Source organism: Poecilia latipinna, unplaced genomic scaffold, assembly GCF_001443285.1.
Source record: "Poecilia latipinna isolate Pla-1442-1.1 unplaced genomic scaffold, P_latipinna-1.0 Scaffold753, whole genome shotgun sequence".
Classification (NCBI taxonomy): domain Eukaryota; kingdom Metazoa; phylum Chordata; class Actinopteri; order Cyprinodontiformes; family Poeciliidae; genus Poecilia; species Poecilia latipinna.
Genome location: NW_015113369.1, coordinates 54138 through 74145, shown reverse-complemented (window position 1 = coordinate 74145; position 20008 = coordinate 54138). Strand labels below are relative to the sequence as shown.

The window sequence follows — 20008 nt, the reverse complement described above, 5'->3', positions numbered from 1 at the left end:
AACGGATACTTCCTTTTTCACAACGACGTTCTTCTCCGATTCCAACTTGACGATCACGGAGCACAATCTGTCCGCAGCAGCACGACACTAACTTAACTGCATCCTGAAAAGGTTTGTTGTCTTTTATAAACCAGATAGGAACGGTTTAAACAGAAGCAGTCGATTCCGGTGTTTATTTCGCTGAAGAGTAGCTGTGTTAATCCTTTACTGTTTTCCTTTACTGTTAGTGTGTAGTAAGTAAATTACGTCCTTTCTCCTGTGTGCTAAAGGCGAGCTTATGTTAGCATTCTTAGCGTTGTGATTTTAGATCCAAGGTGTTGCTTTCGGTTTGGTCACGTTTCTTTTTTTTTTAACACGAGGATAGCTTTTTGTTAGGACTCGACACAGTTTTGTTTGGGGAGATGTAAGGGAAGATTTCCGTTTGTCGGGAAGAGGGAGGAGCCGCGGGACTGAAAACACACAGGTCATCTGACTGGCGTTGACATGTGTAAGCTGTAGTTCCCAAGAGTGTACTCATGCATGAGTATTTAAATATGTATGAGCTTTGTGAAATACTTCCAGTGATAATATCTTCTGTACTATAATATTTGCCTTGTGTTGACCTGACTTTTTAATGCTACAACAGGCTCGGCCGTTTAAAAACATTAGAACAACAAATCTTGTGAACAAACAGGAGGTCTCACTTGTATCTGTGTTTCACGCATCTTTTAGTTAAAATTTGAATATTTGACTCTGGTAAGAGAAGCAATACTTCATAATAACATTAATCAAGCTATAGTAAAAACTACAGCAGGGATGTCCAAATTATTTGTCATATGGGCCAAAATCGTTGGGTTAAAAGTGTTCGAAGGCCAATAAAATAAAAAGAATTAAAAAAGTAAAATCAAGCAAATGAAGTAGTTATTTTTTGTAGTTATAGATCTAAAAATTGAAACAGGATTTTGCACGTTTGATGTATTAAAATAAATACATGTAGTTGCGTCACATTCTGTCAAAATGCTTGCTATATGTACCCAAGTTTAATAAATTAATTAATGTTGATTTGGATGCAGCAATGTCACCTTTTTAGTAGCATATTTATTATAAAAGCTTAGTTATAAAAAGTGAGTATTTTGGGTTGCTGCAAAAAAAAAAGAAAAGAAAAAACGGTTATAATTTTTACCTTTATCACAAATAAAAAGTCTCCATCTGCATCTGTGATGGTGGTTCAAATTTATGTCATCCTTGAATAGCAGTTGAGGGCCGCACAAAATCAGTTCAAGGCCCACAAATGACCCCTGGGCCACACTTTGGACACCCATGAACTACAGTGTTGCAAAGCTAGTCTTGAAAGTACATTTTCCCCAAAAAGTTACCCAAATGAGTAAATATTGTTACTACACTCCTCTGCTCGTCTTAGCTTTGACTTAGCGACTATAATATAGGTGATTTAAGAAGTAAAGTAAAATTTAAATAAAACGTTTAGCAAGTTAGTGACTTCAAAAATGTTTCATTCTTTGGGACTCGTGCCATCTTTTACATCCCATATACAGGAAGATAAATGTGTCTTAGCTATTTGTCAGTTTGATGAATCATTTCTTCACATTTTCCAATCAATATCGAGGTTTTCATTTAATATTTAAAATGCCCTGGTATTTTCAAGAGCACTACCAAGATTCCCATGCTGTGTGAAAGAGAAGCAGGCCCACAGCATCACAGATCCTCCACTATACACTAAACTCTGCACATTAAATTAAATGTGTAATAATCTGCCAGTCAGAAGGTAACTAATACCCCTCTGTGTTTCCCTGTGGATAATTTTCAATGAGTGGGCTTTTTCCTGTAAATCTTTTGCAATTTCTGGTTATTTTTAGATTCCTGGACTAGAATCATTAGTGAAACAATTTAGCTGCTAATTTAATTTACGTCACTTTTCAGAGAGCGATGCTGTTAAGAGGTTAGTCATGAAAATGTTTCTAATAAGCAAACTGAATCTTTTTATGACAATCATTCTAAATGGCGTTTATAATATAACAACTTTAATATATTATTGTACATAATCTGTTATCTGTTATAAAGAAGCTTGTTTCAATAATAAGTTAATCACATGACAAATAAAAATCAGCTTGATAATTTCCGTTCTCATGATTAATATTTTTTAAAGGCCAATTTTGTCTATAGATTTAATAATTAGGGCTGTATAAATAAATCGATTTGGCGATATATATCGATATTTTCCGCCCTCGGAAAGTATCGATTTTTCATCCGCGAGTATCGATCCGTTAAACCATAGGGGTCCATAGCCTGACAGCTCTTTTTAACGTCTAGTTTGTTACGGCGTAGCAGCAAGACTCCGCCTCCCTCAGTCTAACTTTCAACTCGAGCTTAAAGTGCACATTATAAACTACACACCAGTTTTTAAATTGTGTTAATAGGCCAAGTATAACCAAGTATAATGCTAAAATTAGTAAACCATATTTTTCAAAATGTCAGAGAAATGTCAAAAGCGCCGCCGTTCCCCGGCTTTTCCGATTATGTGAGAGGGAATGAGCTTCCAAACGTACAAAACGAAACGAAACATTAGATTCCTGTTTTTGGAAATGTAAAATCTTCAATAAATAACAATGTGCTGTATTTTGTTGCTGAGGAACGAAGTAAAGTTGCGCAAGTAACCGTGAAAGAGAAGCGGAACGGAGAAGCGGAAAGGAGTAGCGGCGCGAACGGAGCAGCTGCAAAAGCAGTGAAATCACGAAATTGATGCAAATTTCAACTGGTAGCATTCACTTCGTAATTAGTTTTTAGCTTAGCGGTTTCTGTTCTGTATATAAAGGATTACCTGAAGAATGAACATGGGTTGATAACATCCGAAGCGCAGCGGCGCTGTGTTTTGAGCAGGAAGACGAAGAGGAAAAAACCCCAGCCGGAATCCGCGGCGCAGTGAGGATTTCCATGATAACAATGGCTGATCGATCATTCTTATTAGCAACAGACAAAAAGTATCAGAGACTGAGAGTACTATGAGATCCTGGTAAGTCTGAGAGGCAGCTACTCAGAGATCCAGGCAGGGGAATAGCGGCACTGCGTAGCTCTAGGGAGTCGATCACTACGGGGTGAGGCGGAGCCACTACTTTAGCAGTTAGTAGTAAGCAGCTTACAGCCATGGCTAACTCCGGGAGACAAGGTAGAAAAGCCTTTTTCCCCATAGTCCAAAAGACTGCATTTGTGGCTGCATTTTTACTCCAAAATGCAGCCACAGTGTCCACATAAGTGCAATCATTTGCATATTGAGAGTCTACAGAGGCTGATAATCTCCCCACTCTGCTCCTGGATTACCGTTTAAACTTTTGAGTTTTATGTCAAATCCACATGAATTAAATTCCAGCTGCAGACTGTTAGACTGTCCAATCAGAGTCAGGTATTGTGTAGTTGGTGCTTTTAATCAGTTTTCAGTTAACTAAATTCAAGTCTATGGAACACAAAATGTCACCAAAATCACTCTGTCCTTCTAAAATCTTTCAGAAAATCGTAAAAATGCACTGAATAGTGCATAGTAGTGAATTGTATCGCTCAACAAATATCGTGATACATATCGTATCGTGAAATTATTGCATCACTACACCCCTATTAATAATCCATTTAATTTATGTTTTAGGTTGTGTATGGTACTCATTTCAGTTTTATTTATTGCTTTTTGTCGTCCTTTTTTGGATATTTAAAATATCTTCCAATTCAAAATGAGCTTTTATTGATCTTTCATTATTTTGCCATTATGATATTACTTAAAAATGGTCTCAACAATATCATCGTTTATTGCAATTTATCATCCAACAAACCTTATTATGCATAGATCATCTGTCTACTTTTATGGGGTAATAAATGTAAAGGGCTTTGCTTTTCATTTGCATCTCTGCCACAAATACTTTCATCCAAATGTTTATTTTTATTATATTAGTATAAAATCCTGTTTTTACTGCTCACAGACTGCTGAAGGATTATTTTTTAATCATAAATGTACATTTTATCCCTTCAGGAATCGAGATGTTTTACACATGTGGACCCAATGAAGCCATGGTGGTGTCTGGTAATGCATTCCTGCACATTTCCTGCAATAACACAGGATGTTTAGAAAATCCTTCCAGTAGCTGCTAGAAACAGATGATAGTTAATGGCCTTGTTTATAAATGTGTTCTGCTTTTACTGAAGCTTTGTGATCCAATTATTTGCTCACATTGGATTTTTCTGCTTGGGGATTTTCCAGTTTTCTTTAATATGCTGCGACCAACTCGCCTGTATTGTGAAATGAAGCTAAAACTGATCTGTTTTCTGCTTCCTCTGGATAGTAAAGCAGCTGGTTGTTTGTCACTAATCAGATGTCTCTGTTTTCCCCACCAGGCTGCGGCCGTTCTGAACCTCTGATGATTGCTGGAGGAAGAGTGTTTGTCTTCCCGTGTATCCAGCAGATCCAGAAGTAAGCCGCCTTCTGCCTCTGTGGTTCAGAGTCTCTGGCAAATTAAACGGAGACAAATGAGAGCACATAAATGATCGGGATAGTCATTTCTTCTTCGTCACGCTTGCTTTCGGTTTTACGTCTGCAGAATCACACTCAACACCCTGACTCTGAACGTGAAGAGTGATAAAGTCTACACCCGTCATGGCGTCCCCATCTCGGTCACCGGCATCGCACAGGTGAGCGCCGACCGTTGTGTGGGAGAACAGAGTGGTTCGTTAAATCATCTTCTGTGAACATATTTACTTTTATGTCAAATCATAAAAACTCACCGATCCTTTTAGCACCACGTCAAACTTCATTGTATTTAACTGGGATTTTAATTGATAAACCATAAACTGCAGTGTGTTTAAAATCTAAAGTATTTGCTCCCTTGACTCTGATGCCACTTAATAAAATCAATGTTTAATGACACCAACAGGTGAAACAGGTGAAATGACACTGATTATCTCTTTATCATGTCACCTGTCAGTTTATTGGATTTATTAAGCAGCCAGTGAACATTTTACTCTTAAAATGAATGTGTTAGAAGCAGGAAGAACAGGAAATGTAAGGATTAGAGTCAGTTTGTCGGGGACGTCGTGATTGTTGGACGACAGCGTTGGAACAGATCCAGCTCCTGTGGGTTGTTTCCAATCTGCGGCTGTCAGATAATGTCTATTAAAACTGTTCAGAAGAGGCTGACTCAGCAGCTGCTGTGGCTCTGATTTCAGGGTTCGTATCGATGCTTTAAATCCTTCAACACGCTGAATTTATGCAGAAATAAATGCTTGATATCTGTAAAAAGTCCTTGAAAATTCCTGGTATTTTCAAGGACTGTCAGATGTTTAATCAAACTAAACTTTTCTTGTTGTAGATTAGTTAGAATTACCAAAATAATTTTAATACAAAAGCATGCCACACTTTTCAGATATTTGAGACCATGACTGACTTTCTCTTCCATTTTATTGTTATGTTCATCTTTGTGTTGATCTGTGACATACAATAGAGCAGAAATATCCTTTATTGTCTCACAATGGGGAAATTTCTTTGCAACCGCAACAACACAAAAGGCACAGCAGCAAATACTCACACAAAGATAGAATATGATATAAAAATAGAAGAAAGAACAAAAATACTACACAGTAAGGGTAAAATTTAAACAAAAACACTCTACAGTTGTAAAAAAAATTACAATGTAGTTTATGAAAAAGTTTCAAGGGATAAAATACAATTTGCAAGGCACAGTGGAAAGACGAAGAAACTCTGTGACTTTTTGTTTTACTGAATCAAATCTTACTAAATATTCTCCCTCTTTTAAACTTTTAGTTTCAGTTTTAGCTAAATCTTTTAGTTTTGTTTTTCCCAGGTGAAGATTCAGGGTCAGAACAAGGAGATGCTGGCCACAGCCTGCCAGATGTTCATGGGGAAGTCTGAGGCCGAGGTCGCTCAGATCGCTCTGGAGACACTGGAGGGCCACCAGAGAGCCATCATCGCTCATCTGACGGTCGAGGTCGGTCCGTCAAAACACCTTCACATGTTTTCACTTCAAATTTAACATCACACGGGTCAGAGCTTTGTCTGTATTGTGTTGTAAAATCTGTGGTAATGTTTTGCTTTCTGTGCTACCAGGAGATCTACCAGGATCGTAAGAAGTTCTCTGAGCAGGTGTTCAAGGTGGCCTCCTCCGACCTGGTCAACATGGGCATCGGTGTGGTCAGCTACACCCTGAAAGACGTCCACGATGATCAGGTTTGTGTTCTCCAAATAAAAGTCAAACATCTGGCATCTGCTGGCGTCTAATGAAAGCTCTCCGCCTCAGATGGCGTCCGCTGCTGAAGAGCTTGAGTGATTTTGACCCAGCTAACTCCCGGCCTCGTTTAGGCCCAAGTGCTTCAGCGGTAGTCGAACCACTTCTTCATTGGTTTGGCTAATGCACCACATCTGAATGGCTGCGTGTCCGCTCTCTGGGGTTTCAGTGTGTTAAAGCGACAAACTCATTTAACGCTGGGAGGTTTTAGGGAGTGGAAATCCTTCTCTGCCTAATCGCAGAAGCCATTTTAATTCACACAGCCATAAATTCCCCTTTGTTTTGTTGCACAATCAGCACAAGGTTGGATGACATTGGTTGATTTTGAATCTTGTGACTCTCTATGTGTTGATGTTTGGTTCTTATCCTCCTGAAACTCCCGATGATTGATTTTTATTGACTTACTTTATCCACCAAATTTTTATTTTAAATCTGCTGCTGCTGCCTTTATGGTACCGTTTTAACAGGATTCCTTCAGAAGACAAACAGACCTATAGCATCTCAAATTGTCTGCTGTATCTTACAGTTTGCTTGTTGTGCTTTTCCACGTTTTCACACTTTGTTTCATGTGTCAAACTCGAGGCCCGGGGGCCAAATCTGGCTCACCAGAACTTCTTATGTGGCCATCTAAGTAAGCTCTTGATAAACAGATACGGTTTTGTGCCTAAATATTTTATCAATCAAATCAAAGCAGCTTCTATCTGAATTCAATCTGAAAAAGTTTATTCAACTTTAAGAGGGACTTATCAAATGCAGTTGCCTGTTTATTCATATTTTAACAGTTTAATGGGTAATTTTGTCGAGAACATTCATGATGCTGATGTGACCTGAAATAAAAACGAGTTTGACACCACTGCTACAGAGTCTCTGCTGGATCTTATAATCTTGCATTTTATGATGCGAGTTTTAAACTTTAAGAGGTTTTATGTTATTTGACATAATTATTTGACTACAGATGTGGGCAGTTTTAAGCCAATATCTATTTTTTGACTTGTGGAGGTCAATAGAACATCAGATTAACATAAGTAGTATGTTTTGTCTTTCCCATTTTGAAGAGTGGCCATAAAATATTATCGTGTCAGTTCTTAGGCAGTGAAAACCTTAAGACACTGATTATTATTTAAACTTTCCTAGTTCCACCTGTGAATGAACTAAATTTCAAAGTATAAATAAAAAAAAAATGCTTCTTTTCCATTTTTATTGGAACTTGTTCGGCTATTTGTGTTTTCTAATCTTTCCTTTTCTGTCTACTCTGCAGGATTACCTTCACTCTCTGGGAAAAGCCCGGACAGCTCAGGTCCAGAGAGACGCAAGGATCGGAGAGGCTCAGTATAAACGCGACGCTGTTATCAAGGTATAGAATTACAAATGTAAAAATAAATGGTGAAAAAATATATATTTATATTTGGAATACTTTCCTTATGATCTTCCTGTCTCGCTGGCTGTACGCAGGAGGCTCATGCAATGCAGGAAAAAGTTTCTGCACAGTACAAGAACGAGATCGAAATGGCGAAAGCTCAGAGAGACTACGAGCTGAAGAAAGCAACCTACGACATCGAGGTCAACTCCAAGAAGGCCGAGTCAGAGATGGCCTACCAGCTTCAGGTGCCCACTGCGCCACAGTGCACTACAGTTTGTAAACGACGCATCACATTTTTCTGCGTCAGCCACATTTAATTCACATTTTCCACGTTTTTGAACTTCCATTTGGGTCTCCACTTCTTAAAACAGCCCTAGAGCTTAAAAACAACACCCAGCTGTTATTTGGCAATACGTTGATGTGTTTTGGTATCTGGAAAATGAGCCATTTCAAAAAGCAAACCCAGTGAAGCCTGATCGGTTACCTAGCAACTCAAGCAGAGCTTCAACATGTTTGGTCAGCTGGTTTTACCACTGTATGCTCTGTACAATGGCTGCTGGAGAAGACAAATGTTTTATTGTTGACTTGCCATCCAGAAACCACTTGCTCCATTCTTGTTGGTTGTGCAGGAGGCTCCACTTCTGCTTTTCAAAGATGTACAGTTGCATGTTTGAGCATCTGTTTGCAGCCATTTTCATATGCGAGTGTAATTGTTGAGTTGGGGGCGTGGCCACCAGCAGCTCACTTGGATTTAAAGTGACAGGACGCCGTAAACAGACCATTCTGAAAGGAACTCAAAATAAGAAGAACTGAGCAGAATGAAATCTCACAATTTTGTGCAAAAAACGTCATGAATATGTTTTGTGTAACACATAGACCTTATCCTAACCTGTTCGAGGAAGCATAATAGGTCACCTTTAAATATCCCACATTAGGTGGCGAAGACCAAGCAACGCATCGAGGAGGAGAAGATGCAGATTCAGGTGGTGGAGCGAACGCAGCAGATAACGCTGCAGGACCAGGAAATCATCCGGAAAGAGAAGGAGCTGGAGGCCAAAGTTAAGAAACCCGCAGAAGCTGAGAAATACCGGATGGAGAAGTTAGCCGAGGCACAACGGTGAGCAGCACGCCGCCATTTTGTTGAGGTCATTGAGCTGCGATTGAAAGCGAGTATCTTACTCGTTCTGTTCTTCTTTTGTTCAGTCTGCAGCTCATCATGGAGGCTGAAGCTGAGGCAGAGTCGATTAAGGTCAAAACCGACTTTTAGTTACTAATATTATTATTAATTATAATATTATGTTTGGTTTTGTGAGAAGGTCTAACACTGCTGCTTTGTTTGAGCTGTTGTCTCTAATGAGCGTCTGTGTGTTTTTGCTTTCATGCAGATGAAGGGCGAGGCCGAGGCTTTCGCTCTGGAGGCTAAAGGTCGCGCTGAGGCAGAGCAGATGGCCAAAAAGGCCGAGGCCTTCAAGCAGTACAAAGATGGAGCCATGGTGGACATGCTGCTGGAGAAACTTCCTCTGGTCAGTTTAACTCTCTCTGATAAAATAATGGAATCAAACCTTAGAGCTGAGAGAAGAATCACTTACTTAGCCAAAAACAGATTTACTTTTTTATTTTGAGCATGATGAGAAGGACATCGAAGGGGTGAGAGAGCTGCAGTAAACTCATCATTAATTATTACAAATTATAACCATGAATATAAAAACAAATAAGAACCAAGCTAACCTTAGCCTGAGATCTGAAAACATCTCGCTGTGCAAAGATCCTCAGCAGAGCAAGATGTGTTTCCTGCATGAACCAAGTCAGCCTTTAGAAATGCAGCTGAAACCAGAGGTTTACATACACCACTGTTAAATCAGATCAAACTTCTACTGTTGTCAGACAGTTAGAATTACAAAAATTACTTATGCTTGCTAAATGACACAATAAGGAGACAAACATTTCAGATTTATTATGTGGGAATATTTAACTATGTTCCAAAAGGACAATGACCCCAGTTATACAGTCAACGTGGTTATAAAGTGGCTTCAGGAAAATACTCAATGTTTTGGCGTGGCCCTCTTAAAGTCCTGATCTCGGAGCTGAACTGAGTTTATGATCGGATCTGAAAAGGCGCGTGAGCGAAGTGGACTTCAAACCCGACTCAGTTCTGTCAGGAGGAACGGGCCAGAAGATGGAGGAGGGAAACCGAAAAGTTTGAATCATTCATGCAGTTCAGAGGCTAAGCTAACCAATAAATGTATCCAACTTCAGATTTTGGAGACACAAGTAGTAAATCTGACATATTTTCTCGTCATTGTGGCTTTTAGCAAATAGAAATAATTTGTGATTGTAGTTAACATAAAGCAAGAGAAGTTTGTGGTGATTTAACTTTAGAGGTTGAGAGAAAAATGTTTGTGGCTTTTTTATATGGCATATTTAAACTTCTGGTTTCTTCTGTAAACGATAGATGATATTCAAACAACTTTATGAAACCCAGACAGCCCTCTTTGCTGTAAAATACACCAAAAATATTGGATTTTTAACCTTTTTTGGTATCTTTTCATTCCTTAAAACTGTTGATTCTGTCTGAAAACATTGTCATAATTTTATTGTAAATTCCTCATTACAACCAACCCTTATCCTTTTTGCTTTCTCTGACGTGTCGCTGCAGATGGCGGAGGAGATCAGCAAGCCAATGTCGAAGGTGCAGAAGATCACCATGGTGTCCAGCGGCGGCTCCGAGGTGGGAGCCGCCAAACTGGCTGGAGAGGTTCTGGACATCATGACCCGGCTGCCTGAGGCTGTGGAAAAACTCACAGGAGTTGAAATCTCACAGGTACTACTGAGTCCGATCTGTTAAAAGACAATTCACCTGACTGAGCAAACTGAAAATGCTGGTTTCTTATTTTTCTCCGATTCAGGTCACATCAAAGGCGTCCCGTGTGCGTTAGGACGGGTGATGATCTGAGAGCCCCACGCCTCCTCCTCGTGTCCAATCTGTACAGTCTGTCCATGCATGCTTCCCCTCCTTTCTGTGGCTTCTGCGCATTTCCTGGATGTCTGCTGTTTTTCTCCCCGTCGTTACCAACCACAGAAACACTCGATGTTTTTTGGGCCCGTCGGAGCCGTAGCCGCTCAGCCCTCTCAGAGCTGCTGCCTTTTTATACCCGATTTTCAATATGCAACTTCTTGCCTTGTGGTTTTCCTCGTCGTTCCTGCGAAGGAGCTGGACCACGAAACCATCACTCCTCTGATCAGAGTTCAGAGGTCACTGTGCCTTTTTCTAATTTGTAGCAGAACGCAAAGTGCTTTAGCAAGTTCAGGGAGCCCGAATTACACCTGCTGCTACAATGGAAGAACTGTCCCGTCACTTGAAGAGCGGCTGCTCTCCCCTGTTTGAAATCAGGACTGAAATGTTGGAAAACCTCTCAAATTTTTCATTTGTTTACCATAATAATTGTCGCTCTCTCTGCGGTCCTGACTGTTCATAACATTGAGCTCTTAAATCAGGGTTGTCAAACTCATTTTCCTTTTGGGCCAAATCAAGACCATAAATGCTCTTAAAGGGCCGGTTGTGCCAGAATGCGTTGATAAAACCCATTAAACTGTTAAAATATAAATAAATTCTTAAAAATTAAACGCTCAACATATTTTCAGTCACTCCTAGATTTCACAGTCGATTTTTTTTGCAAAAAAAAAAAAAAACAAATTAGCTAATTAGCAGAAGTATAGTAGGAAAACAGATTTTTTTTTTTTGCGAAAAACAAACTTGCGAAGTTTCCACAATTATTCACAAAAAAACTGGAGTAAACAGATAAAAAGTGCTTCAAATTGGTTGATGAAATAATATTTAAGCTTGCTGTTATCTGGACGGTTCCATTTCGGTGTCCCTTTGGAATCAAGAGGGCCACATAAAGAGCTGTGGCGACCCAGATTTGGCCCCCGGGCCTTGAGTTTGACACATCTGTTTTAAATCCTCTCTGGTAATTAAATTACTTCTCACTGCTAGCGTTGTTGTCCATTGGCTGCATTTCTTATCAGTTTGAGCTGCAGGCGGAGGGATTTCTGTCTCAAAATGTCAGAGCAGGTGTTCAATGGGTACAAGTTTTGAGGTTTTCCTGTTTGATGCATCGAAAGCGTCTGGTGGTTGGAGAAAATCATGTTGTCTCTTTGCAGCATGAAGTTGCTCCCTTTGTGGTCAAATTCTGGGCTTTTTTTATGCTGTAGAAACAGAACCTGCACCAACTAATGTCACAATTCACACCTCAGTTTATGTGTTTTTTTTTCTCCTCTTGGAGTTTAAATTAGACATAGGATGTTTTTCCAATTTTGATCATACTGCACCTTTAAATGGTACAAATCATACAGGATATTTGAGATGTTTGTTTCAATATAATTGCAGGTGTATTCTTATAATTTGTTTGTATGTATATTAACTACCAGTTGCATCTGTATCAGATTTTATAGACTTTCACCCAAAAGACCCAAAGGTTTTGCATCAGTAAGCCTTCTTGCTGTCGATGTGATTCTTGTGAAGAATGCTTCAAAAATGTTTGTTGCATGGCTACTTAAACTGATATGAACGTAAATCGTATTTAGTGTGGAACTGCTTGTATTAAACGGTCAGTAGTGAATGATTAATAAAATGTTTAACTCACCGAAAACAGTCTGGTGTTTATACACAGTGCGAGGCCGCTCAGTTTTATTTGAAAAGGGTAACTTTAATAAAACATCTACAAAAATAGAACAGCAATGAATAAGAGCTTGAAGATAACAAGCGTTTCTATAGCAACGATGAAAATGTGACAGGGAGTTATCTGTATATTAGTAAAGAAAACTGTAATCCTGTCCTTTGAATATGTACATACTGTGAACATTAGAGCAGAGAGATGAAATCAGATTGGGAAGAGTTATAGTAAAATGTTAAGAGCTTCAATATTATTTTACTAAAAGGGACAAAAATGTGATGGTCATCACCAGATTTTAAAATTTGGTTAATACAACCTGAACTGAGACGCATTCTTTAATAAATCGAGACAAAGCAGAGGCTCACCATGTGGGAGTTAACCGAGTGCTGAACAAATACATTTTATCAGCTGTTTAAACTGAAGTTTTAGCAGCTTGCTAATGTGTAATGGTACCACTGACCTGAGGAAAAACATGTTTCTGGTCATGAAATTCAAGAGTTATACCAACATTTCTGTACAATTTGGAATCAAATAATTCAAATAAAACCATTTCAGACTGAACACCTCAATATGCACGAGGGATCTTCAATACAACATAATTAGGAGGCTGAACAACTCGACACATTCGTCTGTTCAATAAAAGAGCTTATGGTAAAAAGATCTGGTGCAGTACTGCTTGAGGAGAAGCGTCTAAAGAAATCAGCTAAGAAATCCCAAAATTTCAGCCAAATTTTGAAATTAAGCTGAATAATTCAAGTCATATATATTTATATATCAAAGTGTCGAGAGTAAACTTTCTCTGTTCTGGTTTGGCTCATTGAAATAAAGTTTCAGGACCTTAGAGGATAAAACTTGTACCAGCATGAAACAATATTTCCAATATTTTTTAAAAGTAATTTTAAAACTCTTTTTGAAGCAAACATTTTGAGTCGAAAATGATCAAACTGTACCTTTAAGCCCCTGTATAGGGTGCTGGTTTGCTGAGTCTCCAAGCTATTGCACCATTTCTCCCGACTTTCTCCTCTTCACTGGACAATCCTCCTCATAAATTGGCAACACATTCATCACACAGTCTCTATTTGCCAACTTTCATGTGCTTTCTCTCAGTCTTTCATGCCTTTTTATTTTATATTCCTCGACTTTTATTTAGTAAATACATGTAAACTGTTGTGCCATTCAAGCCTGAACACAACTGAGATGGAGAAATGTGGCAAATTCAAGCAATGTTGAATAAAATGTACCAAGGCACCTCAAATAGGATGGAGGTCTTCAAGCTATTGCTCCTTCAGCTTCTTAATCATAAATAATGATGCAGCAATATGATTTTGTCCATTTCAGGAAATAATCTGGTGACGACCAAAAACATCTCTTGAAATCCCATAAATTGAAAGTGAGTGCACAAACATTTTACTATAACCGAGCTAAAAAAAAAAGAGAAAAGTGAACTACAGTGTATCAAAATGAATGAAATGGCACAACCCATCACTAAACATGTATAACTTCACAATCAGGGTGATCTCAGATTTACAGTGCTGTACAGACAGTAAGGTAGAAGCACTGGTTCCACCGCGGTCAGCTTACACATGGATCAACGCAGAGATCGACTTTCACTCCAAAAAAAAAAAAAAAAAAAAAAAAAATCAAAAATCCCAGTTTGAATAATGCCATAAAATTACAGTGATATAAAAGAAAATTATAAGATCAGTAACATCTCAGCGCTCTGAAAGCTTACATAGGATTGCTGTTTGAATCCAGAATGCCATTCCAGGTTTTAAAACAATTTTTTACATCTAATGGTTTGGCAGAACTGTGGAGGGGAGAGGAGGCCTCAGACGTTTTCACACCTCCTGCCAACAAGCCGGGCTTCTGTGCCTTAAAAAATGTCAATCAAGTCCTGCACCCTTATATATATATATATATAAAAATGCCGTATTTTCCGGACTATAAGCCGCTACTCTTTCCCCACGCTTTGAACCATGCGGCTTGTAGCTGTATGTGGCCTTTCTGTGGATTTTACTTCTACCACCAGGGGCCGCTTTAGCAGGAAGTGAATCATTGGAAGTCAAAATTGGAAATCAAAAAAGAAAGTGCTACTTTTCATTTAGAACAAGCACATGCTAGCTGCAGGCACGACGGAGAAATGTTTTCAAACTCATCATGGAAACCACACGGAGAAGTTAATATGATGCAGCTTTTAAGTTGAAGGTTATCGATCTGGCAGTACAGATCGATAGCCAGTGCACGTAAACTCGGCGTGAACGAATCCTTGGTTTGGCGTTGGAGATGGAGGGCTGCATCCTTAATAGGAGATTTATTAATGCCATCTAGTGGCCTTGTGGAAAACAGAGCGGCGGAGATACCAGGGGCTTATATGCATGTACGTTCCAGTTTTAAAAAAAATACTTTGTGGTTGCGGCTTATAGTGAAGTGCACTCTACAGCGTGTGTGTATATATATATATATATATATATATATATATTTTTTTTTTTGCACAGTACAGTTGTAAAATAAATTTATTAGGAAGGTGGAAAAAAAATGTTAAAATAATTTATCATATTTTTTAGGTAACAAAAGCCGGGCATTTTAGCAGGAGAGTGTGCATGTTTGAGATGCGTGTCCTGATCAGAATCAGGAATCGTCATTCAGACCCATTACAGAGACGAGTTTCATCACAGTCAGGGAAATGCATGTAGGGTAAAGTGCTGCTGATTTGTGGAATTTTAAAAATCGATCCTTTCTGACCGAGTCGCAGTCAAATAAAGAAGCGATGATAAGAAGAGGAACACCTGACGAGGTGCCTGAAAAGGAGTCCCAGAGCAACGTCTCTCTGATGGAAGAAAAAACACAATTATCTGTTAATTTGCAGCTGCAGACTCTCGTCTTCTGCCTTTTACTTCTTGTTTGGCGTCGGGTGCAGGATGGAGGTCGGATTGCTACGGTTAAAGACGGGAGACTCGTGTTCACGTTGACGAAACGGGGAGGCTGCTCCTGTCTGGTCCACGCCTCTTTATTCCCCCACAAACACTGTGGATGTGGGTCACTGGGCAAGAATGTGGGGCTGAGATCAAATGAAGAGACGTAATAAAAAGTAGGCCGAAGGGGACGTAGCTGGGAGTAAGCTCACTGAGTTACAGTGCATGCTGTGGGCTATAAATACTAAGACAATCCCTGCGTGACCTTTCACCTCCAAACAACAGCTGTTCTTTGTGATATTCACCTGTTAGTCCACAAATAACATTTAAAATGCTGAATAATTTGAAAGTTTCAGACATGAAGCTGTATTTTGTGCGAGTGATTCCTGCATATTAACTCTGCAGCATCGAATCAGCAGAGACACGATCTGAAATGGCAGAAAACTGTTTTGTAGACTGAACCCACCACCAGTTACTACGTAACGTAGCCGTTACCTACTGAAAAGACGTCTTTTGGGGGTCTGAGGTGGAATAAAAACCGAACCAGCGGCGTCTCAGCCCCACCCGCCCAAAAAGTACAAAATACAAAAGCGAGCAACCCCACTGTGCCTGTGAACGCACCCTCCACCACACCAGCCCACTTCACCGCTCAAGCAAAAAGTTCAACTTTCTTCCCGTCGTTCCTCCGTCAAACCATGTTCATGGCGTCCTCGGTTAGAAAGGAGTGGATGTTGGCAAAAGATGGGCGGAGCTTGCAGTCTCTGTTCCAGCAGCTCAACATGAGCTCATAGAGACCCTGAGGACACACGGCCGGCCTGCTCAGATACACCTGAGAGAGAAAGAGACACGTGTGATGAACGTCCGCACAGCTCTGGATCGCTTTGGGTTATTTTGACTAGCTTCATTAGCCCTGATCAGTAATCAAGTGGTCATCAACTCAGAAACCGGATTTTTTTTTTCCCAATCAGTGAACGCATCATATGGAAAACGGGGTAGCAAAACTCTTCTGCCCACATTAAAGGTGACTTATTATACTGCCTTGAACAGATTTATGGCCTAAACAAAACATGTTCATTACATACAGAATTCATTCTGATCTCTTTTCAGACTGAGCTGTTTTAGGGCGTCTTGTCACTTTAAATCTAAACGAGCTGCTGCTGACCACGCCCCCAACTCAACATTTACACTCATGTCGAAATGGCTGCAAACAGATGCGCAGTTATACAACCAACCAACTTTGAAAAGAAGCAGTAGAGCCTCCTGCACAACCAACAAGAATGCAGCAAGTGTTTCTGACATGCAAGTCAAAAAACAAAACACTTGTCTTTTCAGCAGCCACTATATAGCACATATAGTGGTAAAACAGCTGACCAAATGTGCTGGAGCTCCGCTTGGGTTGCTAGGTAACGGTGAAGCGGCCATCGATTGTGACTAAATTGGAAAGGTTTTGAAATGGCTCAATGTCCAGACCCCACATGTTGTTTTTAGAAGCGCAAAAACATGCAAAAAGTGAATTTTGCATAATAGGTCCCATTTAATCGTTAACACCATATTTAATTGAGAAAACCGAAGTTTTCTCAATTAAAACTGAAGTTTTCTCTCAGTTGCATCTCCCATAGATCTTTGCTAACCTGTTCATTTAAGCATAACAGGTCACCTTTAAGCAATAAGACTTGTAAGGACAAAATCAATGCTGGCTAAAAATAACACAAAGGCCCGTCTTGAACGATCCCAAATACTTGTGTAAAATAATTCTCTGGACTAATGTGTGTTTTTGAGGAGTCAAATCACTTTCTAAATGCTCATGTTTTGGCCGTACCTGTCTGCCCTGGTCTCTGAAGAACTCCCCTGCGTTGTCGATGACTTGCTCATCTGTGAGGTCGGAGTACGGCTGCTCCTGACAAACGCTCAGCATCTCCCACAGAGTGACTCCGAATGCCCACACGTCGCTGGCTGTGGTGAACTTCCCCTGCGGACACACACACACACCTGAACCTCTGCCTTCATCGTCTCGACCTCCATTAGTGTCACAAGAACTACGGACATCATTATCATAAAAGGTGAAACTGACTGAGAGAAATGACACGGCTAATGGGTTCCTTTCACATGTGAGTGCTTCATTAATGAATCACTGTTTTCTGAGTGCATTAGTTTATTTTATAATGTTTTATTTGTATAATTTTACTGTTAATGGTCCAAAAAGCCTTGACCTGAATTAAAGTGGTGGAAAATTGCAATGCAATTAAAAGAAATCCCAGATTGGTGTTTCCTACACAGTCTGGAAAACTGAAATTTAACCACTTTCAATTTCTGAAAAAGTAGCGAAAATAGCATCCATCGTGCAAATCCAGTTATCCTTGGAGAGATGCTGAGGCTTCCAGCCTGGACCAAGCTAATGCAGAACCACTTAGAGTAATATACAACTAAAACATTAGAAAACATCACAGGACAACACAGAGACACACAGGACAAATAACCATCTCACACCTAAGGACAATTTGGAGATCAGTAACCTGACATGTTTTCGACTGTGGGAGGAAGCAGGAGTACCTGAGAGAACCCAAGCATGCACACTGCAAAAACAAAATCAAGTCTAGTTTCTACTGCAAATATCTTAGTAGGTGTGAAATAAGACGAAACTAACTTGCATGTAACTTATCAGCAAGAAATAGGAGCTTATTTAAGTCAACAATTCATCAATTTTGATGAAAAAGTTCAAGTTATAAGTTATAATCTGGACATTTTTCCCCATATTACAAGTTAAATGATTTGTTCCACTGGCAGATTATTTAACTTATAACTGATGTATAAGATGATGTATTGAGCAACACATACAAACACAATCAATATTACACAATAAAAGATGAGGAATTATTCAGTATGATTGTTTTTCTAGTCAATATCATCTTAAAGCTGTTGAAATTAATTCTTCTGATATATTTCCAATATATTTTTCGATAAGGTGTTTCATATGAATATAACTCTATGTGAGGCCATGTTCAAAGATGTCTGTCTGCCTTGCATCCGTTAATCCATCCACGCATTCAGTTTTTCCAGCCTCTATATTTAAATCCTGAGCTCAACAGAAATATCTGCCCTGCATTTATCACAAACTTTTCTATTTATGCATTAAAAGCAGGGAGACTCCAGAAAGTTCAGTCTGGAAAAGTCTAGAGTTTTGTCTTAGAAGAGAAAACCATTTACAGATGAAACTAAAAGCAGTTCATGATAACCTGTGAGCACACAGACCATCGCGTCGCTCTGCCTGCTCACCATGAGGATGCACTCCCAGGCCATCCATCGTATCGGCAGCACAGCTCTGCCTTGGATCCTGTAATAGTCTCCGGCGTACAGGTTTCTGCTCATGCCGAAGTCGGCGATCTTGATGTGACGCTCCCCGCCTCGATCCTCTCCGCTCTCTCCCTTCTCCCCGCCGACCAGGCAGTTACGAGTGGCCAGATCCCGGTGCACGAAGTTCAGAGAGGACAGGAACTTCATCCCTGATGCGATCTGGCTGGCCATGGAGATGAGCGCTGGATAACTGAGGACAGGAGGGAAACGTCAGGAAGTGTAGCTGAGGATGTTTACTTTAAAGTTTCCTTGAATAGGTAGGATAGGTCTCTAGGCGATACAAAACCATGCTTAGACTGAGCTGTTTTAGGGGGTCTTGTTACTTTAAATCCAAATAAACTCAAAGTTTACAATCACACGGGAAAATAGCTGTGAACAGATGTGCAATTATACAACAGTTCATCTTAGAAAAGCAGAAGTGGAGCGTCCTGCACAACCAACAAGAATACAGCAAGTGGTTTCTGATTGGTAAGTCAACAGCAAAACACTTGTCTTTTCCAGAAGCCATTGTACAGCACATGCAGCAGTAAAACCAGCTGACAAAACGTGATTGAGCTCAGCTTGGGTTGCCAGGTGACGGGGCTGAGCTTGGCTGAGGTTGCTAGGTAACAACACAGTCCCCGATAAATACGCGTCAACAATAATAATGGCTCATTTTCAAGACACCAAAAAAATATAAACGTATAGCCAAAAATAAAAAGAAAAAAAAAGATAGTTTTTTTTTAAGCATATGTGCCATTTTTCTGAAACGGTGAAGACCAAAATGGAAGCACAAAAACATGCAAAATATGAATTTTATGTAGCAGGTGTCCTTTAAGCTACCTGATGGTTGGCGTGTTGTGTGAAGGCCCAGTTTTGTCCAGCAGGACACGCTGGGACAGATACTGGTTCAGGTCTCCACACTCCATGTACTCGGTGACCATGCAGAGGGGATCGCTGCTCACACACACTCCCAGCAGCCGGATGATGTTTGGGTCCTTCAGGCGAGACAAGATCTTCACCTCCTTCAGGAAGTCGTTCCTACCAGAAGAAAAGGGACAGATCTGCTGAGTCAACAGAACAAGTTCGTACAAAACTCCAACATAAAGCGCCAGCTCTCTGTTTTTTTTAGTTAGCGTTTTGTTTGAAAAGCCTCAACCATGAAGAAAACCACAGAGAAGCAGATATTTTCCTTTGTTTGCTGAAGATCTTTTATCCAGTTTAAGGCTAAACTCCACAGCAGAGTCTTTATCCAGAGCAGACGTGTCTGTTCCTGCTGCCTCGGTTAACGTCTCTCCCACTATGTTTTTGGTTCATTTAAGGCCTCGTTGACCAAACATCTCTTCACTTCTCCATTTCCCACCAGGGGAGGCATTTAATTTAAGATTTTCAGAGATCTTCTGTCTGGTACCAGCTGCTTGCAGACATGGCTCAGGAAATCAGCCATAATCTCCTTAA

The 20008-nt window shown here is 39.9% G+C and overlaps 2 protein-coding genes and 2 long non-coding RNA genes across 4 annotated transcripts in view; 1 reads left to right on the top strand and 3 right to left on the bottom strand.

Moving 5' to 3' along the window:
- The first annotated feature begins 3 nt into the window (after positions 1-3).
- Positions 4-13964, top strand: flot1b (flotillin 1b). The gene is made up of 13 exons (XM_015045906.1): positions 4-111; positions 4010-4060; positions 4372-4447; positions 4575-4665; positions 5835-5978; positions 6098-6217; positions 7534-7629; positions 7728-7880; positions 8571-8752; positions 8839-8884; positions 9021-9158; positions 10292-10456; positions 10542-13964. The coding sequence occupies exons 2-13, from the start codon at positions 4018-4020 to the stop codon at positions 10569-10571; spliced, it is 1284 nt and encodes a 427-aa protein (XP_014901392.1). The 5' UTR covers positions 4-111; positions 4010-4017; the 3' UTR covers positions 10572-13964.
- LOC106955626 (uncharacterized) lies at positions 345-1839 on the bottom strand. Its single transcript, XR_001426622.1, has 2 exons — positions 624-1839; positions 345-591 (listed from the first exon to the last, which is right to left on the bottom strand). It is a non-coding gene; the product is annotated as an uncharacterized LOC106955626 (long non-coding RNA).
- On the bottom strand, positions 2647-3235 carry LOC106955625 (uncharacterized). Its single transcript, XR_001426621.1, has 2 exons — positions 3084-3235; positions 2647-2815 (listed from the first exon to the last, which is right to left on the bottom strand). It is a non-coding gene; the product is annotated as an uncharacterized LOC106955625 (long non-coding RNA).
- A 737-nt stretch (positions 13965-14701) lies between the features above and the next one.
- The window catches only part of ddr1 (discoidin domain receptor tyrosine kinase 1), a gene marked incomplete at its 5' end in the record, with an annotated part of 53087 nt that continues 47780 nt past the window's right edge, over positions 14702-20008 (bottom strand). The window contains 4 exons of the mRNA XM_015045924.1: positions 14702-16049; positions 17040-17189; positions 18494-18761; positions 19394-19591. Coding sequence (XP_014901410.1) covers positions 15909-16049; positions 17040-17189; positions 18494-18761; positions 19394-19591 — 757 coding nt within the window. The remainder of the gene's footprint in view (positions 16050-17039; positions 17190-18493; positions 18762-19393; positions 19592-20008) is intronic.